Source organism: Copadichromis virginalis, linkage group LG19 (assembly GCF_057382275.1).
Source record: "Copadichromis virginalis isolate Kocher_CV1m ecotype Utaka linkage group LG19, C_Virginalis_male_GT1.1, whole genome shotgun sequence".
NCBI lineage: Eukaryota > Metazoa > Chordata > Actinopteri > Cichliformes > Cichlidae > Copadichromis > Copadichromis virginalis.
The window spans coordinates 17422122-17450079 of record NC_140636.1 but is presented as its reverse complement, the minus strand read 5'-3'; the positions used below and the strand labels follow the sequence as shown (position 1 = coordinate 17450079).

The following is a 27958-nucleotide window of genomic DNA, read 5'->3' as shown; positions in this document are numbered from 1 at the left end:
AAATGTCCTCCTACAAGTCCAGCCACCTGTCGGTACACCCATCTCTACAAGTATCGACTGATATCAGGACTCTGCAACAACAGGTAGTTAAAATGACATCTGAACAACCGTTTCCCCTAAATGAAAACTTCATTTCATATCCAATGTAAATTTTGTCTTAGCAAGCACATAATTAGGCCTCCAGGCAAAACTACAGTATGTCAGGATTAGAAAAGCCATTATCTGTTTTGATAGTTTCGATGCATACAGGTAGCAAATAAATGTATTAATAATCATCAGCATCATCTTAAACTTAATGAAATATATTTAGTTATGTTCACTTCACTGCATGCTGTTTTTAGTAAAGCATTTCTCAAACAATTAAAAATAAAAACTTCCTGAACTAGTCAACATTCTTGAATATTCAAGTACCTGTCAAGTTTCAAATGTTGATTCATCAATAATTTGTATATTCATAATTTCTCATTATTTTTAATTACTGAAATGCAACACGAGCCACGATCTCTTCCTCGCAGGGGAACAGGTGAACCTGCTTCCTAAGCTAAGCCCCTTCAAAAACTTCCACTCCTCCACTGCCCACTTGAGTCCGACTTCAAAAGCATGTGAAAGCCTATAGTTTGCCCATTTTAAAGACCCCACTTTACAGCTTTAAAGAGTATATTTTCTGCCTGGTGCAAGGCAGTCTTGCCCTCTGTGGGTAAACTCACCCTTTAGAACCCTTGCACAGGGGTTATTTAAAAAAATAAAAAATATATATTTTTTTTTATAATGGCCAAAAAAAAGGGGGGGGGGGGGGGGTGACTCCTTGTTACTTTACTTTCCTAAAGAGATTGGTGTCAAATGCTAGTTTTCAGCCTTAATGTTGTCATAATGTTAATTTTGTAAATTATGGTGATAAAGGAGGGCATGTTTTGCCTATGAGCATTTATTATCATTTGGTTTCTTCCCTCGCTTGTGATGTCTAATTAAAAGGAAAGTAGAAAATTCTCAAATCAAGAAGCTGGAACTATGAAATGTTTGTCAGCCGCCAGCTGATAAGTTATCTTGTTATCTTGTGTGTGTGTGCCAGCTGTTGACGAGGAGGCAAAAGGCAACAAAAAAATAAATACATGACAGGTTCTTGCAATCCTTTTTGGTTTTAAACAGTCATTTAAGAGCATAAAAATGATGCTGTTGCAATGATCCTAAGTCAATGTGCAGCAACGATGATGTTTCTCACAGGATCATAACCACAAACTAACCGTCAAAACAGATACTGTCATTTCTGTACATTTAATTTATATGAATGTACTGAATGCACCATTTTAAACCTTAATAATCCAGTAAACTGGATGATGCTTTCAGTAAGGGGTTATACAGTTTTGCATGGCAGTATTTTTGGACACACTTCATGTTTCTCTTTGTCAGGCAAAATCCTCGCTGGGGAGCAGCCAACACTGCCTTGGTCAGATGGCTACCAGCTGAATACGAAGACGGGGAGAGCGAACCAAAAGGCTGGAACCCAGAACGGCTCCATAATGGATTCCAACTTCCCCCGGTAATCTACAAAATACCGGTCCAACAGACACAAAAGTCTTGGTGGATAAATTACAGAAATGTAGAAATGAAGCCGGCTCGCCCTGCAAAACCCTGAGTTAATGTAGCATTTCATTTATTTTTCCTCACCTGTTTCACAGCAGATAACGTCCACAGCAATTTAGGAAGAGCACAGGAGAGTGTGAGATGACATAGATTAGAACCGCATTTATATATTGCATCTAGCGTATACACTACATCCATAACCTAAAAACAGTTGGTTTCTTATCATGTGGATAAACATATTTTCTTCCAAAAAAGCAGATGAAACCGTTTTGCTCACACTTGAATTCAATTTTAGTCCTAATTTATGCATTCATTACACAGAGTGAGGGCCTTTAGTTGGAGAACTCATCAAATATGCATCACTTGTATCCAGCTAACAGTTTACCACCATATCAGACTGCTGAAATTTACTACAGTGTTTCAGATAATAAATCAGAGTCCTAATATTCCATTTCTTATTGACTCACAGTGAGTGAACAACATCTTGATACTTCATGTGTTGCATTACTTGAGCACTACAAAATACAAATCCTGCTTTGTCTACAGGCCCGGACAGTCAGCAGGGAAATAATGACGAGTGCTTCTAAATGGAAAGATGATTCCTACTCTCAGCTGCTGGCGGACTGGGGCCAGTATATATCCCATGACATAACCCTGACGCCTCAAAGCACCAGCACCGATGGGTCAGATGTGGACTGTTTAAAAACGTGTGAAAATGTGCATCCGTGCTTTCCCATTAAGGTAAACAGAGAATCCATCATTTTCTTTATTTTTGTTGCTTGCACTTGTTTGCGTAAAAAATAAAAAAAAATAAAAAATCCCTTTTTTCCTGGACTTTTGCACAATAGCAGCCCAGTGAAGCTCACCCAGTTTGATCCTGAGATAATCACATATTTAAATACATAAAATAACACAGTAATAGGTTCATTGTAGTACTTCCCAAAAAAACCATTTACATTAAAAACAAACAAACTTTAAAATCTCTGTTGCTATGAACTCCCTGGTGGTGGTGATGGACAGAGCTGTGCATCCTTGTTTGAAAAGTTCAAGAGCATGGTGTTAATGTTTTTGTCACCAGGCCTGTTTGTACTATAGGACCCTCTGTACTTGTATGACAGCTAGCTTTAAACTATGGAAAAAATGGAAGCCATGGTAATCTGGAGACCGAGTGCATGAGAAAAATCTCACACCATGCATAGATGTTACAGCTAGCTAGATGACAAGCGGTCACCTGCCCAGAGTTATAAACTTCTCCAACTGCCTTTAGTTATTAGCAGGAGCCCAGTCAGTCCTTTTTAATGCCATCCTACTTTGCAGGTGACATCTGACAAAATGGCACCTTTCACTCTGGGATAAGGCATTGCTTTATATTACATACGTTTACTTTTCCAAATGTGAATTGGGCCTTCAAAATTCCATGACAAAGACGACAACAAATACATGTGGTAGATCAGCAGTAGTTTAAAGTTTACCGGAAGCACTAAATGATCAGTAAATGATTCTATCCTCTCTGCAGATGAATGATGGTCTACAAGGCTGTATGCCATTTTTTCGCTCCACATCAGACTGCTTTGTCAATTTTCAGTCTGGTATAAGACAAGCCCTGCAGCGACAACAGCTCAATGCCATGACTTCATTCATTGATGCTTCTGCTGTCTACGGCCACAATCAAAAGCTGGAGAGCTTCCTTCGTGACCTTCCTGGCCGTAATGGAAAACTTGCTGTCAATGCCCGATTCAAAGATCCAAAAGGAAGGCCTTATCTCCCATTTGTAACCAAGCTGCCATCAGCCTGCCACCAAGATCTGCAAGGGGAAAGAGTTGAATGCTTCAGTGCAGGAGACAACCGGGTCAGCGAAGGTCTGCCTCTGACTTCTTTGCACACGCTGTGGCTCAGAGAACACAATCGAATTGCAGAGGCACTGAAACACATCAACGGTCACTGGAGCCCAGAGATGATATACCAAGAGACTCGTAAGATCATAGGTGCACTGCACCAGGTAAGTGACAACCAAACCCAACTGAATCAGATGTAAAAAGTGACACAAAAAATTCAGTTTCAGTTGACATTTCATGTGATTCATGGAACAAACTACTGAATTTAAAAGAAAGTATCCAAAATGTTAATTTACTAGCACTCAAGTAGGCACACAAAGGTAATTAGACTGATTAATTTGATGAATTCATTAGGCTAATATTTTGGATTCTGCTCAGATTCATTTATGCAAAGTCTGCAATCTGTCATTTCAGAATAAAAGTTGCACATTTTGAAATGTAGCAGCAATCTGCAGCAGAAAGGCAAAAAAGCTTTCAGCACTGTAAACTCTGTATTTCCAGGTTGCATCACACTTTTTCTCTTTCAAGTTTTCGCACTCTCAAGGCTACTTTGCAAGTATCTCCCATGCAAACTGCAGTACTGTGCAAGTAACCAAAGCAGTCACAGGAAAGTTTGTGTCACAGCACCTTCTCTGTGACCAGATTCACCTGCCTTCACATGAGGTTGATAGTCAGCAGTTTCCAGCAGCCACTCGCCAACCGGTCAAGAAATACATTTTTCCTAGTTGACCAGTGGTTGCCAACCGTCTCCAGGCCTGTGTGACTTTTTATATTGCCAATTTTGTTTTTATTATAAACATCTCAAGTAGGCTAATAGTGATTTTAGTCATTTAAAACTAAATCTAAAATTTGTCAAACCCCTGTCCAATTCAATTTCAATTCAATTCAATTTCTTTATTGTCCCACAAGGGGAAATTAGTTTAGCAGCAGGAGGATAAGAACAAACAGCAGGAGGATAAGAACAAACACCCACCCTAAAGCTACTTTCAGTTTTGCATGCTTGGCCGCTCAAGGAAAACAAACATAATTCAATTTCTGCTATTTAATGTTTAACATTAACTGCCTAGTATTACCACAGAAGAAGCACCGTTTGCATTCACAGGCACGCTAACCTTTGAAAAAGCTTCAAAAGGGTACTAGATCAAATTTGAGAGGGATGGTTTAGAAATGAAACGAAATGCAGGTTGTGCTCTAATCTATGTGAAGGCAAGACCACTAAAGTTCTAATGGATTCACACGTAGTGGGGCGTTTTAGACTTTAAAATCTGGACATACCATCCTCTATCACCAGCGCTGTTAAATAAGCGTAGCTACGACACTAGACGCAGAATATGATGAAAATAAAAGCTACTGTGATTCGCAGCTATAAAGCTTCTGCCGAGTAACACAAATGATGCCTGAGGGGGAACAAACTAATCTAGCATTTATGAGCACAGTGATTTCAGAGTCTGCAGATGCGAGTGTGTCACAATTACGTGGGAGAGCTGATATGAATGAGATGTATAAAAGAAAAGAAGCGATTCTTTTCATTTGAAGTTACTCGAGGTTATAACAGCATTGACTGTATTGTGTCTGAAGCTGCTGTGCACATGGAAAACAAACTCTGGTATTTCTGTGATGCACAGAAATTGCAGGCATACAATAAAACAACACACAACATGTACGCTCTTGTGACAATCTACAAGTATAGAAACTTATATCCTATACACTTTTTAAAAATAAAAATCTTGTATCCCTAAAGCTGAGGCAGAAAAAGTGTCTTAGACAACATTGTCTCCATTTACTGTGTTTTTCACTTTATCATGTCATTTCATCTGACATTAAAAAGTGACACTGTAGGTACAATAGCAGTATGGGTCTGTAGCAGTGAGACTAAAGGATGGTTCAGGGTCGCCTGATACAGCCTCAACTATATGCTTCATCAAAAACGAAACCTTAAAAATAGAGAGGGTGTGTGTCTCCTGAAACCAAACTGGGAGCTGGTTCCACAGGAGAGAGGTCTGAAAGCTGAAGGCTCTGCCTCCCAGTCTGCATTTAGTGAACCACAGTCTAATTCAGGGGTCCCCAATCCCAGTCCACGAGGGCCGGTGTCCCTGCAGGTTTTAGATCTCACCCTGGGTCAACACACCTGAATCACATGATTAGTTCATTACCAGGCCTCTGGAGAACTGCAAGACATGTTGAGAAGGTAATTTATCCATTTAAATCAGCTGTGATGGATCAAGGACATCTAAAACCTGCAGGGACACCGGCCCTCCTGGACTGGGATTGGGGACCCCTGGTCTAATTATTCAAGACCTTACTGAAGAAGTAACAAAAGCACAAACTAGATTTTCAACATCACTTAGAGGATTTTCTCTTTTTCACTGATCAGATAAAAGAAAGCAGTCCTGCATTGTTTTCAAGATGAATGTTTTAGCACCATGTATAAGAATGACAGTTCCCTCTGCGAGCTGAGCGAGACATTATGAAGATAAACAGTGAAAAGCCTTCTCTATGGGGAAAGCTCTGCTGATTTAATGAATTCAGAAGTTGTCCGACCCTGACAGCTGCTGTTTTAAGTCTGATGACTGTGAGGATCAACCAGCCATGGAATTCCCTGCTTTGCTGTCATTGCTGGTGATGCTGCAGTTTTCATATCTGAAAACTGCAACTCCTAAGCCCATAAATTGGTATAAATTGGCTGCAGGGAACCATTTTATCTTAAACACTGTTCACATTAATATTATACATATTTGCAAGTCTCTGCTTGTAGTCGCTAGAGACAGAACAACAGAAAATTATCATGTGAATCACCTTATTTTTTTTCCAGTCAACACCTTTACCCAGCAGTTGTTTTAAAGCTTCCTCTAAGAATCTTGCCCAGCACCAAACAGCTAAGAAACCTAGCTACCATTAATTTGTGCAGAAACATGTCCCCAAATAATTACTGTTAATTATCTGCCTGATTTCAAATTGGAAACTGACGTATCCACTGAACTGGTCAGTGTATTTGTAGCACTGTGTCCCTCCAGTCCACAGAAACAGCCAGTAAATGCAAGCAGCTACATTTCCTCAGTTTTGCTCCAAACAAAACACGAGTCTGTTCTTTCTTTGTAGGTTCTTGATAATGAAGTAACAGATGGCATCACAGCTATGATGGCTCTCTCATTTTATTTATTTTTACGTGTCTTTATTATCCAATAGATACGCTTTTTACTACTGCTAAAGATGAGATCACACATTTTGTGGCAGGCCAGGCTTCAGAGCTTAGCAGAAACTGTTACCATCTCAGTGGTGTTGGGTGCAGGCACGTTGTGCACTACAATGACTGATTGGACTATTCCTTTCAGCTTCAGGCAGAGGGCGATTAATGATGAAGGAAGCGTGTGTACATTCTTCATGAAAAGTAACGAAGAAAATGTTTTATGATTGAATGCAAAGGATTTGTTGCTTATACCGAAGGGGAGCGGTGACCCTGGCGCTATCTTAAAGTTTCCCCAAACATTTTATTAGCAAGGGGAAAATAAGTCAGATTTTGTGTGCTGACATTTGACTACAGCAGTGGATTAGAAACTAGTATTTTCAGGTGACTCAGGGACAATGCTAGGGGAAAGAGATTTACAATATTAAAAAGAGATGGCCTAAGGTGGAAGGGTTCTTTAAATAATTTGGGAGGGTGAAGCATAAAAGGCAGGTAAAGGATTTACATACTGAAGCTATGACCAGCTTGGAAAATCCCTGTATTGGAAGCAGAGTGAAAAGTGAGGGACTATCTAGTCTGACCAGCCTGCAAACCAGCAGAATGTAACGTTATCTATTTTAACAAAAGGGGGAGGGAAAAAAAGAATTAAAGTAGTACAGAAGGGGGGGGGGGGGGGGAAGTAAGAGAATTCAAAACTAAACTACAAGCACTTTTTAATACATGACAGATTTGTTGACTGTTTTTAGCAAGGCCTGCAGACTAGGAGATCTGTTTTTTCAGATGTAGAAAATGTAATCCCACAAGCATTTGGAAAGTATGAGGCTTGACAGCAACAGCTTGATACTGATGGAGTAACTTTGAAGTAATTAAGGGCGACTGAGTAAATACCTGGTATGATGGTTTACTACTTGATGTAAACTGATGTTGGAGCAACCAGTGATGAATTAATGTTTGATTAATGTTCTCAGTGTTTGAATCAGAGAGCGTACTTGTGAAGAAAGGTAGGATGAGATCATTATGAATTAATCATTGTCCAAATGAGTCACCATTACAGTATCTCCCAGCTCTAGTAAATATCATCATCCACCATCTAGTCCCGGATTAGGAGTCGCTAAGTTGTGATCGAATAATTATTTAAAGTGAAAGGAAACATGTAAAGGAAAATTCATACAGACTTCAGGGGATCGGGCTGCTTTTACACTCGACTGTATAATACATGTATGAAACGTTCAGAAGATGGACTACAACATATGCATTTTTCCTTACAGCAACAGTTTTACCTGTTGTCCTCAAATATCACTTCATTCCAGAGATTGGACTAAAAAAATGCAACATATGCCAGAAATAATAAACTAAAAACAATATGCTTATTTTTCATGATCTAATGCAACTCCATTCTCCTTTCCTTGTTTAAGATTTCTACAAACAATGTAAAATTATTTAGATCAATCACCTACCTCAGCTGATCTGAAGGGACATCAGAAGTGCAGAGGGAAGGTGAACTGACACTCTGAGAAGGGAGACTGAGACGTTGTACACACAGGAGGGTGACTGTGGTAGTGGACATGTGTGGGGGAAAATCACACAGCTGAACTGAATCTAACTGATGAGACAAGGGAAGCAAAACTGAACATAACAGAAGGGAGACTATCAAAATAAAACAGGAAGTAATAGAATGCAGGAATGCATACTTGAAAAAAAGATAGTGAGTGAAACGAACATAGTGACAAGAAAGACTTTATACAGAAGACAGAGCACAAAGATGAGACTAGAACAGACAGGATACGAAGGGAACGAAAGTCGTCAAATAAGGAACTGAAGAAAAGTTGAAGTCAGAATCACCAGGAGAAAATATTCTCAAAGGACTAAATAGAGAACTGCAAGAGATAAGACTCAGGACCGTGAAATAGATGAACTTCGATCAGTTAGTACGCTGTATATTCTGGATTTAGAGAACTTATTAACCACTACTTTCTTCATGCAAGGCAGCAACTGGACAAGTAGCAGATTTTATTACAGCAGCATCACGTTGGGTTTAACAGGATATTTTTGAAAATGGAAAACATATCAGCAGGTTATGGCATGAAACAGAAAACATGCTTATATTTAAGATTGACATGATCTGCACCACTTCATTTTGTTTACTGTTTTCATGAATTAGAGCAGTAATTATCTGCTTTTATTTCATAGGAAGGATAGTCCAGTGAATCTTTTGGTAAAAGATGTAATAAAGACCCACCTTTCCTTATTATTTAGAAATTTTGACCAGCTTTTAATTGTGAAACTTTCCTAAGCAAATCTGACTATTCATAGACATTCTCAGTTTTCAGGAACTGGTGTAGTTTTTGTGCCTTTTTCTGGTAAAAATGTTGACGGTTAATCAGGTTTTCAGTCTAATGAGTTGTTAATTAGAGAAAAAAACAAACATGTTTGCTTTTTTTCCACAGTAGACATTTTCTGTGGAGCCAACAGAGAAAAAACACAGATGAAACTAATTTTGTTAACAGTGACTCATTTCCATTAAGCGTGAGCTCTTGTATGCAAAATAAAAATACTGGAACTTGATGTAGGCGTCGTTAACGTTGTCAATCACTGATCAGGTGAGAAAGAAACCAACCAAAATAAACAGATAGGAACTAAACAGGGTCACTCGAGATGCAAGAGTGTTCGAGAAACCATTCAGTAACACTTGTCTAAACAACTTACCTGCCACAGCTATTAACTTCTAATTCTTAATAATAATTGAGGCATACATAGCAGCGCCACTGAGAAGGATCTTTAATATCAGGACTGAAATGTCTTCCTGTAATGTGGAAGTTTGCTGTAATTGTGTCCCTCTGGGGGGAAAAGCATCTAACTGCAGTCCTTTCAGCAGCTATCAGCTCCTTGTTGTGCTTTTCGGTCCATATGGTTGAATCCCAACAGCTCTCACGAAGCCCTCCACCCCCTCCACCCCACTTTAAAATCCTCCTGCAGCTGTTCCCGACAAACAAGCTCACACGGGGTGAGTGTTTTTTAGAATGCTGTTTTCATTTTGCATTATTCTTGACAAGCTACTGTAAAAGCACAACTTTAATGCTTTAAATTATGCACTACATCAGTAATTGCTAACAGAAAAACCCACTTTCAGGCCAAAGGTACTGTAGGTAGCAATTAGGCTGGGAAGTGTTTTAAGGCGGATGCCAGTTGATGCATACCTGCAGACGTAGTATGTTTCTGTGGCTACACTGTTTATGTCAGAGTTATCAATCCAAAAATATTGGTCAGTTGCCCCCTCCATTCTAACTGTACTGGAATACTAATTATAAAAATCTAATTTAACTGATTGGCATAGAAATGGAGATTTGTTTTCTTCTGGTTGGACATCAACAGGAATGCGAGCAAATATGTTATCGAGCAAATAACAATGTTTACATTGTTTGACCGTGTGGCTGTCGTACTGCATTGCTCCTCCTACACCGGGTATGCTACAACACTAACAGAGACTGGGTGTGTTTAAAGTATATACAGAAAACATTTCTTTGAAGATTACACATTTTAGCATGGAGATAAAAATCAAAGCCAGAAATGCACACACTCACAACGTACTCTAATTAGAAGAAAACACTTAAATAGGTCACCATATGGAAACAACTTAATGAAAAGCTTTACACCCGAGTCAGCAAAAGGTTTGTGTTATTATTTTGTATCATTAATTAAATATTCCCATGTACTAAAAAAGTAACATAAAATCTGCAGCTCAGGCTGTGAGTGAAAACAGTGGGGAGCAGGCAGGTGAAACTATCCGTACTTTGTTTCCAGTAGACTGTTTGTGGGCAGCCATTTCAAAACATCACTCTACAAGACTTGCAGAAGAAACAGACTGAAAGGTCAGAAGCCATTTCAATACAGAGAGAAAGTCTATTATTTGCAGGAAACAAGAAATGATCAGCTAACAACATCTGGTTTCATTCTGACTTCAATTACAGTGCACAGTTGTGAAGGGCTTTTGCTTTTCCAGAAGTGTAGAGGCAATATCATTATGTTCTATTTAGTTGTAAAATGGGAGAGACATAGCGGGAGAATTATTGTTAAAAAGAAAGGAGAAAAAAAACGATACAGTTTGAAGGGCCAGACCTGCTTTGCCTAAAGTGCTTCAGTCCATTAAGTAAGAGCCTCAGCTGTTGAACAGCATCACATTTATGAGCTTCATTATCTGAAAAATGCAATTCAACTGCAAATCATACAGCGTGCAATAACAATTAGAAAATAATTCTGTGAATTTACTTGTTATTTTATTAAAGGAGCTCTTTTAAAATTCCGTACTGCACTTTTATTAAGCTTTGGGGCTTTCTCCAAGCCAGAAAAATCAAAGGCCATCCCACGACAGCCTGGCTTTTAACCCCTAGTACAGTATGGATTACATTTCCAGGAGCCTTCTTCTTATAATGCAGCTGGGTGAATTAGAAGGTGAGGAATAAATTTCAAGCAAAAAAAAAAAAGCCTGGCATGTTGTAAAGGAGATAAAATGAAGTGTGTGAAAGGTTGAACACAAGCACAAGCTCATTAAATGGAATACTAAACCCAACACTCATCAGCCACAACATGAAAACCACCTGCATAAGATTGTATACGTGGCCTTCACGCTGCTAAAACAGCTTTGACCCACTGAGGCCTGGAAATGAGATCCATTAAGGTGTTTGACAGTTGGTCCTTTGCAACCTGTGAATTGTAAAGTGGGCCCTCTGTGGATTGAGGGTTCAAACCTTGGGATATTTCCTGTTTTTAAGTAATTATTTTGCAGTTTTGTGATGTATCTGCATGTGTCTGCAATGGAAGGCTGCCTGAGTCACCATGGAATGAGTAAACGGTTTGCATCAGTGTTACCAGCAGCACATTCCAGTTTAATATGATGATGAATTTTATTAACTTCACTTGTTGATAGTTTTAATGTAATGTCTGATCAGCCTGTCTGATCTGTAATTGGTGGACTACAATAGTCTAATATATGGTTTTGGTTACTATCCTGTAATATATGACTCACTGGGCTCCTGTACTTGGTAGATACTTCAGTTTCTTGTCTTGAACCTGAGGAAAGTTTTTTTTCTCACTTTTCGGTCATGCTCAAAACCTCTTTGAATTGTTTTTCCAGGAGCCAAATTCCAGATGTGATGTGGCCTGAGTTCATAAAAAATCTTATATGAATTTGAGCTGATTTTCTGTCAGTTGTCACTGTGACTTTTCTCTGACTTTTCTTTTTTCCTCCTGTTTTTTTCTGTTTAGGCAGTACAGAGTTTAGACCTGCTAAACTCTGTATTGGTGAAGGTTGTGTGGGCCACATAAACCCTGAGGGGAATACCTGGTTTTTCCATCTTTCCCATTGTGCTCTAATCATTTCATCTAAAAAATGTGCATAAAATCCAAATTGGTTATTTTACTGTGTGTGGTTCCAGTGCTTCCTTTGCAATAAATAACTAACTGATGTAAAAATGATGGACGATATCTCACTAATGTATGTGTTGGCTTCCGTGCATTTTTGTGTGTGTGGGGTTGCACCCTTGTGACATGAGTCGAGATTCGGGTGCTGAAGTGAGGCATTTATAAATAGTGATGAGGACAGATGAAATTCTCTGCAGTAAACCGTGAGGAAACAAGCGTGCAATCACAGCCAGGGTTATTATACAAGTAGACATTTCACTGGTAATCCTACAGGGATTCCTTTAGCTGTATGTATATACACATTCACAGATATCATTTCAGGTATTCAAAGAGGATATTTTGTATTTATTTGTAAAGTATGCTTCTATTCAAACTCAGTATAGACTTTAGAATTTGGTGATAGACACATAAAATCTTTTGCGCTTTTTCCCTTTTTCTGATGTCCATCCGTTTTCTTTTTTGATTCCCAGATCATAACCCTAAGAGACTATGCTCCAAAAATCATTGGCCCAGAGTCCTTCAAACATTACATTGGTCCCTACAGGGGATACGATCCATCTGTGGACCCCTCTATCGCCAACGTGTTCGCCGCAGCCGCATTCAGGTTCGGCCATGCTACCATCTCCCCAATCCTCTGCAGACTGAATGAGAGCTTCCAGGAGGATGAGCGCTTCCCCCACTTGAGACTGCACAATACTTTATTCAGTCCATGGAGAATAGTCAAAGAAGGTCAGTGCACTCGTATGAGAATGGAAACCAATAACACATCCTGCAAGCACAGTAAACACACCGAAAGAAAGGAGGAAGAAGAAAAATACTCTTTTTAGGTCAGCTCCAGAATCAGCTGCATACATGCAGTTTAAAAAAATTTACACAAGCAGGATCAGAATTTTTGTTTTCTATAAAAAACCCAGAAAATGAGCGATACAGAGTGCACCCATTCACAGGAAGAATAATCGATCGTACAGGCTGTAGGGACCTTTTTTTTATTCATTGCCACTTCATGTTTTAACCTATTCTTTAATTTGACCAGAACATTAAGGTTATACATTTTTCAGCAGAACATTTTGGTATTGTGACCATTATGATCAAACTAACTGAAAACCCAAACAGCAGCAAAGGGACACATGTATTAGTGAGTAGTGTCAAGTTTCCACTTGGACGTTTGGTCCAGCCGTGTAGCTTAGCTTTCCGACGTTTGCATATATTTTGTTTTGCCACATTTCTTTTATTCACTGTTTTCCTCAATATTAAATAACAGCAAGAAGACTGTAAATCATTCTGATGATTGTGATGGGTTATATGAGAGAGCAATTGTATGTTTGTTAAGTCTTTAAATCTGAAAAAGAATAATATGCTTTGTCTAAATTATTAAGTAAAATGTTGCAACCAGCTTCTTTTCTAAGCCTACAACAATTATATTCATTCCCACCTGTATTCATGACCACTGGGGAATGTGGGTTCAGTGTTCATACTTGGATTATGTTGTTTTCTAGCCACTAAATACTTCAGTGGTCAGCTTATTCAGGTTGAGGCTGTGTATACTTGTTTTTTTTAGAGTTTTTTGCCTGCTGGGAATGAAAATGATACATTGAGTCTCAACAAAATCAGAAATGCCACGCACAGTCTTTCTGCTGTTCTCTTCATGTCTGCATGCTACTCTGGCTTTCTCCAGTATCCCCCCCCAAATGCATAAGGTTAGGTTAACGACTGATTCTACATTGGTTGTAGATATGAGTCAGCGCATGACTCTCTGTGTTGATGCTGCAACAGACTGGCACCCCACCTCTTGCCCCCTTGATAGCTGGAATAGGCTCGACATGTAGCTCCCTTGTGATGTTGAAGTGGATAACCTGAAGTGGATGGATGGATCGATGAACAACTGTGACACACTCACCTTTTATCATATCCTAAAGATCAGAATTTCTGGGTCTGCTTACAAAAGTTTGAGGTGTTTTCATTTTTACTTTAAAATACTTTTCACTGTATTTCCATACAGTGAAAAGTATTTTAAGGTCATAGCTGTGTGCAAAGTGTGAAAAACAGATCCATAATAATTAGAACACTTACTTGGCTGAAATTCACATTGAAGATCATGTTCTCTGGCATGTGCAGACAGCCTCCAGCATTCCTGTACCATGCTTTTGGAAATACTGTTACAACCACATATGCTATATGGTGTGCAATTTTATCCTGGAAGTCAAACATTCTGTTCTGTTTCAAACTAGCTCAAATTTTGTGTGAAGGATCAATTTCCAAACCTAGATTGAGTACATCAGGTGAGTAGTGAGATCAAGAGTATGCTTGTTTATTTTCTTTCTTTCCCTTAGTCTTCATCAGGCTGTGCACCATAAATTCATCCCCCAGGGTGGGAATGCCGGTATCAAATTTGACTGTTATGTCCTGAGGGAGAGCATTCAGAAGAAACGATCTGAACTGCAGTGCTTGCCAGAAGGACATCTCATGCTGGCTCAGAGCTAACTGAAAACACAGGATGTTTTTTTTTTTTTTTTTGCCCACACCAACAGAATCTTCGCTCACCACCTGGACCACTCGTCGGATTTGGCTCTCTGCAACTTAGTCCACTTCTTGAAAATGAAAAACAAGTTGATGGGTCACTGTTTGGACACACTGGAGGAGATCCAGCGTGTATCACGGATGGAGCTTGATGCACTGACAGAATGCGACTGTGAAAAGTGTCATTTTTTCCCCACAGTGGCTCTGCGATCGACCTCCACTTGCCATCGCCATTCCATACGTCATCATTCATCGTCTTTTGAAGCAGTTAAAACGATCTTTTAGGTTGTCAGAACGTTGCAATTGGTTCTCATGAATCTCATTTGATATTTTGTAATATAAAAATAATGAGAGATATTTAATCCACTTTAAAACTTCAACATCCATTTTTGAAATAAAAAACAAACACAAAACAAATAGTTATATATTATAATATTCATACTATATTATATTATGGCCAATTCACAATAATATTTATAGTACATTAAAACCATACTGCACAAAAACCTATTAACAGCAATTCACTGACCCAGAAAACCTTGTGTTGCTTTTTCTTACTGGGACCCATAGTGAGCATCTCCACTGTGATGCTCACTATGGGTGCGTCACAGCAGAAAGACTGAGATGACATTTCTCAGCCTTTCTGCTGAGAAATGTCATCTGGGTAGATTGACTTTGTGGATCCTATTATTTCTACTGCCCTGACCCCATGACATTGTACAATAAAATGTGGTCTACTTAGCTCTTCACCAGCTGGTCTCACATTTAAATGGATTATGCTACCTCAAATATTATCTTGACACCAGTTGGGATGTTTTGCTGACCTCCAGTGGCTGAAGCTGTTACCTTGCTGCTTCCTTGCTGTGTTCAGTTGCCTTACAACTGAAAACCATGTTTATTACTTTTATAAAACTATAAAAATGTATTGTCATGATAACCAGCATGTTCATCCTCAACAGTCCATTCATTCTATTTGCTGAAAAGAAATGTTTGGACAATGGAGGGCCCCTGGGAAGTACCAAATCCAAGCCCGGGAGTGATTTCTGAGCAGCAACAATGAAAGCATCCAGTCCAGAGAAAACAGTACCTTCCAACCATATGTTGTTTTTCTTGTCATTGTGGTCAACCCCTGGATTATAGTCGGGCTGTATTCCAAAAAAATCAATGAAGTTTTCACAGTTTAATAACATTGCAATATATTATCTTTTTAATAGAGAATACAACAAAAAAGAAATACAAAGTCACAGTCTTAACAGCAACCCACAACAACACATGAACTATAAATAATAATTAATACTAATGACTCTGGAAAAATAAGTAATAGGCTTTTGTTTCTAGGGGGGATTGAACCAGTCCTGAGAGGCGTAATTGGATCTGCAGCGTCAGCTGTTAGCGCAGACATGCTGTTGGTTGATGAAGTAACAGAGAGGCTAGTGGTCCTTGATACACTGAAGCAGATGGACCTGGCTGCGCTGAACCTGCAGAGAGGACGAGATCACGGCCTCCCAGGTAAGATCTTGGCTGAGAGTCAGATCTGTCATTCAAATGCCATTAGATTATCCTCGTCAAATCAAAGCGACAGTAACCACTCCACACCCTGTTTAAAAAAACAAACAAAAAAACCCACATCATTTGTCCTTCCCTTTGTCAACAAACTGTGTTTCTTAGTGACCATTGACAAACCATTGACATATTTAATGGGTGGTCATTAATATGAGTACTCTGTTGTTGCTTCCTGGTTCCTTACAGTGTGGACAATAAGGAATGAGCAGTGCTGTAATAAATTACTTTTTAGCTTGGAGCTATGTAGGCCCACAAGGACGAAGTAGATATAGAAGTGAAATTTTAAAACTAACAATACAAGAACAACATGAATTTTGGTATTTGTTTAAAAAGAAAAAGAAAAGAAGTGATCTGGCAAACAATCCTGCTTTTCTTGATTTGTTATTATAAAGCTGACAGATGAGTCATAAAGCCTGATAAGCACAAAAACATTATCTACGCTGATCCAAATCAAACACATCACTCCCCTGAGCATCCCAGAGCATTTCACACTGATTCTGGGACGCTATTTGTGTTCATTTAAAGGAATAATAACACAGTATGGGAATTAAATTTATTTAATCTCTCACCAAGCATGCAAACAACATGATCAGTGACTGATGTTGTCCTTTCTCCTCATTTCTGCGTTTTCTCTTCTTACCGTCTCTCCTGACACCAGGAGAATAAAAACCAAGGCAATCATAAAGCTCTATATCACCGGAAACACCTGTGCATTATTTACCCAAGCTTTCATGCCCAAGCCAGCTCTGCCTTCTGCTCCTGTCAATGATCTTGTTTCAGTTCTAAAGTTTTGACTGTATTAATGCCATTGCTCCCACAAAGATCAAAGTTATCCCTGAAAAGAAAAAAAGGCACCATGGAGGAACGCCAAGCTGGTAAAAGCTCAAAAAAGAGAGCAGACAGGCAGAACGCAGGTGGTGGAAAACAAAACTTCACGTTCATTATGACATGTATAAAAAAAGACTGCAGCTATAGCTTGAAAGTTAAGTCCCTTTTTTTCTGAGATTGGTAATCAATATAACACACACACCTCAATGCATGAAATAGCTGTGCATCTTTTTTAAAGTTGACAGTCTGTGAGGATAAAGTTTGTATTCATATACACTGGTGAAAATAACTATTTGAATTTGTAAGTTTGCCCACTTAGAAAAGAAAGAAATGAACTGTCTCTAATTTTATGGTAGTTCTATTTTAATGGAGAGAGTCATTGAATGAAATAAGCATTTAATCCCCAAACAAAACATACCTTACTCTACTACTTTGTGGGGAAACCCTTGTTGGCAAGCACTGCAGTGAACCCTTTGTTGTACTTTGCCACCATTTTTTTTTACACAACTCGAAAGACACTCTGTAAAACTTTTAGGTTTCTTTGCTTCTGTTTGGCAACTCAAAGCTTCAGCTTCTTCCATAGGATCGTGTTCTAATAAAGTAAAGGAGGTTCTTGTCGATAATTATATGGTACATGGACCTGTCCACTGAAGCAGCAGAAAAACAACCCCAAAGCATAATGTTCCCGACTTTGTGCTTGATTGTGTGGGTGGTGCTCTTTGAGTCATACTCTCTTATGTCAAACGGGTCGAATTGATTGCAAAGAGCTCAATTTTAATTTATCTGACCAAAGCACTTTTCCCCAAGCCTTCTCTGTTCACTGGCAAACAGACAAACTTAAGATGGGCATGTAGATATGGCTTCTTTAGCCAGGGGAACTTGTCGGCAGTGCCTTATCAGTGGTGTTCTTGGTGGTGACGGTGGTCCCAACTGCTTTCAGATTATGAACAAGCTCCTCCTGTGTAGTTTTGGGCTGATCCACCACCATCCTCAAAATTATGAAACAAGACCTTGCATGGAGTTCCAGATTAAGGTCTGTCGATGGCTGTTTTATATTTCTTCCATTTCCAAACAACTCCACCAACAGTTGTCATCTTCCCAACAAGCTTTTTGATGGTCTTGTTGCTTTGTGAGCATTTCTCTAAGTGAGCAAACTTGCAGATTCAAATAATCCCCTCACAAGAGGAGTCACGAGAAAGAAAGAAAAAAAACCCCCAGAATATCACAAGAAAACGGCAATATAGAAAGTAGCACTGTGAAAGAATCCTATACAGCCAGGTGCGTTTGAAGCATTAGTGCAGAATGATAGATGAGTTCAATAGTGTCATAGCAGCTAGAGTCAGATTTAGGTTATTGTGTGCAGTTCTGTTCAGATCCCTTCATGTCTTAAGGGAAGTAAATGAGAGTATGGTGAGTCGGGTTAAGGTGGAAAGACTGGATTTGATCTCCTGATTTTTTTATTCTTAATGTCATGCCAAATTTCCACAGCCATTGCTAAATATGAAGAATGGTCACCTCTACTCAACAGGGGACACATCCATTATAATCACATGGGTGCCAGAAAAAACAAAAAAAAAGCAAAAAGTGTGGCATCCAGGCTGTGGTTGCACAGTTTGTTTATGGGGAAGAACTGTACCAAAGGGTGAGCTGTAATCAGCAAAAATGATCTTTTGATTCATTTTCCAGGTGAGAGAGCACTATCTGCATAGCTGTAGAGATCTGTTAGGGCTGCATATATACTGTATGGAAGAACTCGCATGAGTTTTTAGCCTTCTTTTATGCTGCTTGTTTTACAGCAATTTGATGTTCCAATTTAAAGTCACTGTCCACAGCAGCCCAGCAGTGGTTGATTGTGATAAGCACACGTTAACCAGGATCCACCCATCCATGAATGAACCAATCTACATAGCATATATAGCTGTCATAGGGAGAGAGGCGGGGTGCATCCTGGATAGGTTGCCAGTCACTGGCTTCCTGCATCTTGAGTTAATAAATAATTAAATCAGATAGGCAGTTTAATAATCATATCAATCAGGTGGATTTTACTTGCCCTGCAGTCTGGCATTTCTTCCAGCTTCCATGATGACACGAACTCAGGAAATCAGAAAGTAATATCACCTGATTCTCTCACCTGCACTCTACATGCTTCCCTTTTTTCTTTTCATTCGTTTTTGTCACAGTACTTTTCTTTAACATTTAGCAATGATGTTAAAGCTATAGAATGGGAAGCTAGCATCAACTTAGTTATGTTTTTACATGACAGGAAATCTCAAAGGGAAAATGACTGAAAATATGCACAGACTGAGTCTCCTGGAACGCAATCTGTTATTCACTTAAAATACAACGTCTGTACTTGAGGGGAAAAAGTGCTTTGCGATAACTTGAAAAGGGACTAAGATGAAAGTGAGAACAAATAATTTAAAAGGTATTAATTGCTTCACAAGTAATGTTTGACAAAATGGAAATTGAGCTATTCTTTTCAACATTTTCAACAGTTGATCTGTATATGACGTGTTCTCAAAGTTATCTGGTTATTTCATATTTCATGCCTTTGAAAAGAAACTGAATGCTAATTTTGTGATATAATGCTGCATGAGAATATATTTAAAGCTGTAAAAAGTGCTGGTTTAGATTCACAGAGCACCTATGCCTGTAGCAGGAAAGCCTGTGGCATTCGTGCTCACTCATAGGTCAACGTTTTTCTATTTTTTTGCAATGCATTCTATTGACTTTCCATGCAAGTTTAATCTTTTTTTTACTGTACTTAAATCTTTTGAAGCATTTTGAATTGCCTTGTGTCTGAAAGGTGCCAAAATCTTGCATTGCCTAGTTTAACTCCACTGACTTTACACATCAGACTCTTGGGAATAGTTATTACCAATGTGAAAAAAGCTTTTTGCAGTTCCAGTGCAGCTGTGCTAAATCTCATATCCAAGGACCATGCCTTTTCCCTGGAACTTTTAGTAAAACGGTTATCAAGACTATCTTTTTCACTCTCTTTATTTGTATCTTTATATGTCTTTAACTTCTAGTCAATGACAGCATTAATTTAAGCAAAAGCTTTTTTAAAAAATATAAAAAAAATACAACATAAGAAAGACAACTTTGTGCACAACTAAAAACAAGACAGACCATCTTAGACTTTAGTTTTAAATCAATGGGTTGTTTTCATTTGGTCAAGCTCATATTTTTGTGTCAGAGAAATCAGAGAAACGATGCTGCAGTGAGCTCTAGCAGTTCTGCTGAATGGGTTTTATTTGGACAGCTGGCGTCCCATTTCTTCCTGTTTCTAGCTAAGCTTTAATAGCTTCCTGTACGTAGTCTTCATAAAGAGAACTCTTGACAAGACATCCAAATTTAAATGAATATATTCACTTTTAAATGACACTGTGCTAAAATTCCTTTTCAGGATACAACGATTGGAGGGAATTCTGTGGATTGCAGCGCATTAAGACATTGGATGATTTGTCACTGGCCGCGGGAGACTCCAGGGTTGCTAAGAGAATACTTGACATATACAAACATCCCGACAACATCGATGTATATCCAGGAGGACTTGTTGAAAGGCTTTTGCCTGGCTCAAGAACTGGTCCTCTCTTTGCTTGCCTGATTGGAAGGCAGATGAAAGTGCTCCGTGATGGTGACAGGTATGTAAGATTTGTCTAGGTTGAACATTCAAATGAAATCAAGGCTTCAGTGAAACTTGTGTATTTTTCATTTTCAGGTTTTGGTGGGAAGCTGATGGTGTGTTTACCCAGCAACAGAAGGAGGAACTTTTAAAATTTTCTCTATCCCATCTGATCTGTGATAATAGCGACATAGGAGAAGTTCCTCTTGATCCTTTCAGATTGGGGAAGTATCCATCTCATTATGTCTCCTGTGATCAGGTACCCTCAATAAATTTGGAAGCTTGGAAAGACGAAATGGGCGAAGGTCAGCCTGTGAAATTTTTGGCAAATCTTTCGCCTATTATTTAAAAAATCATTGCCTTAAATTGGTTTCCTTTTTTCTGCCACATATTAACGAGAAACATTTACCCAATTCCAGACTTAAAACGGTGTGGCCTTCCTAAACAGATCAACAATGGAGATTATATCTTGTCCTCTACATCTCGAAAACTGGTTGCTCTATACTCTTGTTACCATGGTTTCACATTAAAGGGTGCCGCTGTCATAGTTTGCATGGGCAATCGATGGTGTAATCAACCTCCACAATGTAACAGGTATGTAAACTATTTATGAACTATCTACTTGATGTTTACCTGCAGTACTTTATGTGAGGGATTCACATTGAAATATACTTTATAATGCAGATCCACCTTTGTAGGATTTGGTTGAGCACCACAGACATTCCCCATTTTGCAGGGTGTATATGCTTGTGCAGAACTACTGTCTGAGTGGTGCTTTACTGCTATCTGCTGGTACTAAAGGAGAGTGAAGTGTTTTAGCAGGGTTTCTTCATAGTTTGAGCCATTTGCTAAAGATCACTGACTCAATACGCTTGTAAGCCTATACACACTTATTATTATGTTAAAAGTATAATCAGGTAATTACAAATAACAGGTGTTTAAAAATGATCTTGCAAACACTGCCTCTTTCAGGCTGTTACGGTAAACAAAATGTTTTCTCATTTTTTGTAAATCCGGTCATTGTTTTGGTTTTTTGTCTGTTTTTTAAAAAAGAAACAAACAAAAAAACTTCCTTCATGTTTTCAGGTATTTGTGGGAACACGATAAGAGAATTACTCACCACTAATAAAAACTTGGCAAGCACGTTGCACTCATTAAAGCATTTTTCTGTTCTGAAATCTTGTCTGTGCAGTTCGTAATTCTAGGAAGACAATTAAAATATTTGTATGTTTTTTTCAATGAACACATTCGTTTAATGCTGGGAAAATGTTTGTGTTTCTCAGAAGATGTTCTTACTATAAAATACGCAATAAGATACCATTATGAGAACTGCGTCAACATTAAACCTCAATGATCAAAAGGATTAATTTGATTGGAGGTTTACACTGATAGATTGTCAGTGTCAAAATGTAGGTGGGTCTCTCACTGTTATGTCAGCAATCTTAAACATTCAGGTTGTTCTCGCTTAGCTCATTTTTATTAAGCTGTTCTATAAGTGTATTCATGCATTGTTGACATAAAAAATGATGAATGGTTTCAGGTTGGTTTCCTCTTAAGTTGGCAACAGCTGATATCAAATAAACCTGGCTCCAATGACTCTTTCAAATAAAACCAACCTGTGAACAGATGTATAATAGTAGAATTTTGCTTGATCCCTTATAAGTATATCAATATAGACCATTAAAAATATACATACTTATTATTATGCATGTAAACAGCATAAAACATTCTCATTTACATGAAGTCAGACTTATTAGGAAAATCTGAGTTACAGGAAAACTGTAGGATAAGTGACAGAACCCAAAACGCAGGGTTTTTGTGATTTAAACTTATACTTCTCCTTTTTCTATTTAGTGAATTCGAGGTCAGCAGCTCATTAATGTAGCCCAACAATTTTTTTCACAATATGTTGGGCTACATTTCTGCCCTCTAATTCAAATAAGGTGACTTCAGATTACAAACAAAACCAAACTAAACTGGTGGCTAAAATGACATAATGCTAAACTTGAACCTTTAAAACAGGACTTCACAAAGTAATGGAGAACATCCCAATGGCTGTGTCAATCATTATTTGATTGGCTGTTTCAATGTCATACTGTGAACCCTGTACTTGTGTTAAGATAACCAGTTGCCATCTGCTAATTTTTATAAGACTATGTTTTAGGCGTACAGTTTCTCCCCTAATGCTAAATAAAAGTACTTTTCCTGTTTCTCATTTATTAGTTTTCTTTTGTATACGTCTCATTTAAATATTTCAGATCATCAAACAAATTTTTATATCAGACAATGCCAAAGTGAGTAAATACAAAATGATTTAAATGTTGACTTCATTGATTAGGAGAAAAAAGGCTGTCCAAACCTACCAGGCACCGTGTGAAAAAGTAAATGACCAGCTAGTTAAATCACGAATCAACTGTGATCAACAATGTTTTTTAGAAAGCTGCATTAAGTTTCACTTGCCAGACCTACACCTGACAACTGCCAGACCTGGTAAACCAAGAAATCTTTTAAATAGAACAAAATGCAATATATCATTCCACGATCTGAAGAAGCTTAAAAACAGGTGAGAAATAAAATCACTGACATCTATCAGTCTGGAAAGGGTTACAAGAGTGCATTGATAACTTATCCATAAGGTCGCAAAAGAACCCAGAAAAACTAAAGAACTGCAGGCTCACGTCAAGTTCAGTGTTCCTGATACAACAAAATAAAAAAGAGACTCAAAAATGGCATCCATGAGCAGAACCAGGTAATAAGTTTAGGGGGCAATTACTTTTTCACATATGGCCAGGTACGTTTGGAAACATTTTTCACTTAATAAATTACATCTTCACTTAAAAGCTGCATTTTATTTTTATTTGAGTTACTTTTATCTAATATTAAAAACTTCCAAACAAATATAAAGTAAGAAATCAGTACAGAAGGATACTGTGTCACTGCGCTGTGTTGCCTTTCATGTTAAGCAAATGCTTTAACTAAAGTGGTTACGGGTGGGCTTAGGTCAAGTACAATAAACATCATCTCAATTTAATCTTAAGATAGCTTTACTCTAATCAAGGCAATGTGAATTTGATTTGATATGATTAAATTGATTAACATGACGAGATTTAAAACACAAGATAAAAATAAAATAATAATAAAGTACAGAACTTCTCCAAAGCAGTAATAGTGAGCGTCTTAATGCACGAGTTCCTGGACAAAATTTCATATTGTGTTTGTCGGTACTTGAGACTCTGTCGATCAACTGAAAGAAATATTGCCTGTCACATTTTTCATAACTGTCAAGAAAGCGAACAATGCCATATGAGTTTCAGTTTACTCTGGTAAGTTGGGTGTGCACAGTAAAACAACACTTGTCTGTCTTAAAGTTATGCTAGCAGGGGTGTTTGCGTTTTGATTGACTGCAGTGATTTGGTTTCAGTATTATTCTGTGAGACAATAAAAATAACACCATGTTTTTGTTTTCCTTTACAGGGAATCACCCCTAAGATGTTAGCGATGCAACAGAATGGGAAATGCTACATGAGTTTATAATCAAGTTCACATGATTTTTCTTTGATTTTATTATCTGCAACATTTAACTTTGGAAAAAAATACTAATATTTATGTACTTATATATGTAAACATTTCTCTTCACGCATGTGATTTTTAATTTTTATTTCACAAAAGGTAAGAAAAAAAGTAAATTCTTGTATAGCTCTGTGATAATAAACGTCCACGCACACAGCGTTACACCTGTGGTGTTTTTTTCAATTTGCAGTCTATTTCTGCAGCAGATTTTCAGTTGCCCTCATACCACACACAGATCTCTATTCAGGTCCCGGTGGCATACTTGAAAGGGAAGAATTCAGATATGTGTGAGTCAGCCTCCCTCTCCTGACACCACACCCTGAACACACTCTCCCAAGCACCTTTCAAGAAACATTACAAAGTGCTTCAAAACAAACTGCTAGAATGTAAAAACTAAAGCAAGTTCATAAAGATGAGTTTTTCGCTCAGAGGGAGAGAGTGCCAGTGTTGCAAAAGCTTTGTCTCCTTCGGTGTGATGCATAGCCAGTAGGGCCCTGATGACCATGCAGCACTCTAAAGGCCAAAATCCAATTCCAAAAGTGGAGTCTGAATTTAAAGAAGACCCAGTGCAGCTGGAGTGTGACATGTGAGTATTTAAAAGAAGTCTCGCAGCAGAATTCTGAGCAACACTGCTAACACAGTGGATGCAAAACAGCCTTTTCCCGTAATGGGGAATAAAATACGATCCTTTTTTGAAATCTGTCCAAATGACTCATACAAGCCACCTGTTTCACGTACTGAGTGCCAAAAACGTGTTGGTTGCGCCGGTCTGCCTTATTGTGTGATGCCACTCAACACAGAAAACCCTTTGCATGCTACCTAGAAGTGCAAGAAACAAAGCTGTGAAAAGTTTTATTATTCTTTCTGTAACTCTCTTCATCGCGACCTCATCCAACATGCACAGAAAAGTCTTCTACATTTATAGAAAGTAACCAATATTGGAATTTTGACTGATATCTGGTTAAAATGTAATAAGTTCAACTAAATATGTTGCACCAGAAAAACACCCACAGTTTAAGCAAAAGACAAAGACGTCCTGTATAATATAAACATTTACTATATATTTTATTTTTTTCTTTTATGTAACAAAAAGCCTGCTGAGCACAGCATAGTGCAGACATCTGCACTATGAAGAACATGCCAGGAATTATCTGAGTGGCATTTTACTTTAATGACAGTTTATCCTTCACATGATCAAGAATCATTAACTATGACTTCAGACATATGTATTTAAGTTTTGTTTTGTTTTAATCAAGTATTTCTTACAGTTATTTTTAAAAAAGAGTTGGCCCATTCACATGGCAAGAACAAAGGCGCTGATGTTTTTGTTTTTTATAATATTACTAGTATTAAACTACATTTAAGTCCCCAACAGATAAGGATTGTATGAATGAATGTTCAAATGTTAAAATTAATGACAGCACAAGAAGGAAAAACACTGAACAAGCACAGCTCAGTTGGGAGGGTTGTCATGAGAAAGCTTCTCTGATACAATAAACATGGCAGCACTGCTTAGGTTTGTAAAGCAACATTTGATAAAACCACAAGACTTGAAGAGTAATCTTTTTTTACAGATGACACCAAATTGAGGATGTTTGGTCATAATACACAGCACCACATTTGGAGAAAGCCAAACACCATGCCAACTGTCAGCACAGTGCGTGGAGAAGTAATGATTTGGACCTGGGCATCACCTCGCAGTCATTGAGTTGACCAAAATCCCTCTGTATATAAAAGTAGCACAAGGTGACACTTTTGTGCCATTAGCTTAGCTAGTTTCAACAATGTATAATTCACAGCGATTTTCTTGGCACTTAACACCAACACTGCATTTTCTCTTCCATGGCTGCTGTGTCTGTTGGGATGGTGTTAGTTCTGTGTGGCAATGTCCTGATAACACAATGAGCTTGCATCAAGACGTTAGGCTAACTGCCCTTTCTAAATTGCCCATATGTGCAGATTCGAGTGTGCATCTCTGTCTCTCTATTATGGCCTTGTGACTAACTGGCAACCTGCCCAGTGTGTACTCCACCAATCACATTGCGTTACATGTGATACCTTTCAGACTCTCCCACAACTTCAAGAATAAGTGGTCACGAAAGTGGGAATAAAATAATTGGCACATAATTTGCCCTTTTCAGGTAATGAAGTTACAGGCAAGTCTTACTGATAACAATACAGGAGCTGTCTATATTCAGTTACCTTGCAGCCTCTATGAAATATTCTTAGCTTCGTCTACACCTCATACCTGATATCTGAGGGATCTCATGGTCAGTGAACAGTTATATTATTTCAATATTTGTTGCTGTTATAACCATTGTATCCTTCTTGGAGCTCTATTTTATTATTCTGTAAGCAACTTTGTAACTATATTTTGAAAAGCTTTACACAAAGCTTTTTAGTATATTAAGTTGTAGATCTCAAAGCCCACTAGGCCATAACTGTCTTCACAAATTATTAATCTCAGTGAGACCTACCTGAATAAATAAAGGATATAGATATTAATACTTTGACATTACTAGTGGTAACACTGACAGACTTTTTCACAACAGTTCATCAGGCAAAATCCCTTCTCTCAGATAAGGTATTTTGGACACTTTTGCCTACTGCTCTGCTTTCTGACTTTCATGGCTGCAGACACATAGTATAGACAGATGCCAGAGAAATACTTCAAGACCACCAATCAAATCTATTGATTGTGTTAGACAGCAGAGTTTCAGAGATTACTCTTTTGGGGAATATGCAATAAAAAATGAGAGACCTTGTGAAACAATCCTTATTATTTCTAAAGAGGTGGAGAACTTTTGTGGACTCCTCCCGTCTTATGTGACCAGTTTTGTTTGTGTTATAAGTTCTGGTGTACTCCTAATGTAGGTATTTAAAACTTTCCTGAGGCTGCTATATGAGTCATCTTGTTGAGCCCCATCAAGGCAGGGTTTCAATTTAGAATTCCTAACAGCATCTGGTTCCAAGGATTTACCTCAGTAAGTAAAGACACAACACAACTTCCTTCAACTTCATTCGCTGACTTCATTAAACAATCAGAGTATAAAAATGTGCTGGGTGTGTGTGGGAACTAAAACACTGGTCTAAAAATAAACACTTAAACACTGGTGGAATTATTCTGCGAAATTATAACTACAAACAGGTCAAATGTGCAGTAGGAAACCTCCGTGGTACATCTTTCTTACTGATTTATATAAGTCTTATTTTCTGACACCAAGTGTGAAATATAGTGCCTTTGTCTAAATAGCTATGTTGCTGTAAGAATATCTACATTCCTCTGGTATTTTCTAAAAAAGTAAATTCTAAAGTAAAATGAGTTATTTTTTTTTCTGTCGTTGCTGTCATGTTAAAAAGAAAGTACAGCGCAACCAAAAAACATTCAAGAACATTCAATCCTCCTAGAAGTTTTTATCTCAGCAAATTCTTCCCAAGGTCAGACCATGCAGAGTGCAGATAATACGTAAGTTCAAGACTGTACTTTCCTCAGTTAGCATGATAAATGTTTGAGTTCATGACAGTACAATCAGAAAAAAGCCTGAGCAAGTATCGGAAGGCTCGCCAGGAGAAAGGAGGATTTAAGTTTCTAAAGTTGATAAACCACAAGACCTCTGTAAAAATTTTGTCTGGATAGCTGAGATGTTTGGAGAAAAACAAACATCCCATACTGTCTGTAAAACATGGTGGTGGAATGTCTGTTTTGTAGTCACAGGACCTGTACAGTCATAAAGTAGACCAAGAACTCCTATGTATACTGTACCAAAGTGATCTAGAGTCAAATTTGAGGCCATCTAAAGCTTGGCTGAAATTCTATCATGCAATAGCAAAATG

The 27958-nt window shown here is 38.2% G+C and overlaps 1 protein-coding gene across 1 annotated transcript; it reads left to right on the top strand.

The window, feature by feature from the left end:
* The first annotated feature begins 2 nt into the window (after positions 1 to 2).
* Positions 3 to 24163, top strand: tpo (thyroid peroxidase). Its single transcript, XM_085442451.1, has 10 exons — positions 3 to 28; positions 1408 to 1537; positions 2128 to 2322; positions 3098 to 3580; positions 12489 to 12747; positions 15874 to 16044; positions 20336 to 20573; positions 20651 to 20859; positions 20974 to 21148; positions 24029 to 24163. The coding sequence occupies exons 1-10, from the start codon at positions 3 to 5 to the stop codon at positions 24048 to 24050; spliced, it is 1908 nt and encodes a 635-aa protein (XP_085298577.1). The 3' UTR covers positions 24051 to 24163.
* Positions 24164 to 27958: the final 3795 nt, after the last annotated feature.

What these genes read in the sequence shown, in the direction of transcription:
- tpo (XM_085442451.1), top strand. Translation starts at nt 3, where the DNA reads ATGTCCTCCTACAAGTCCAGCCACCT. An exon ending in TCCTACAAGTCCAGCCACCT is followed by an intron (nt 29 to 1,407) that starts GTCGGTACACCC and finishes TCTCTTTGTCAG; the next exon opens with GCAAAATCCTCGCTGGGGAG. An exon ending in TCATAGGTGCACTGCACCAG is followed by an intron (nt 3,581 to 12,488) that starts GTAAGTGACAAC and finishes TTTGATTCCCAG; the next exon opens with ATCATAACCCTAAGAGACTA.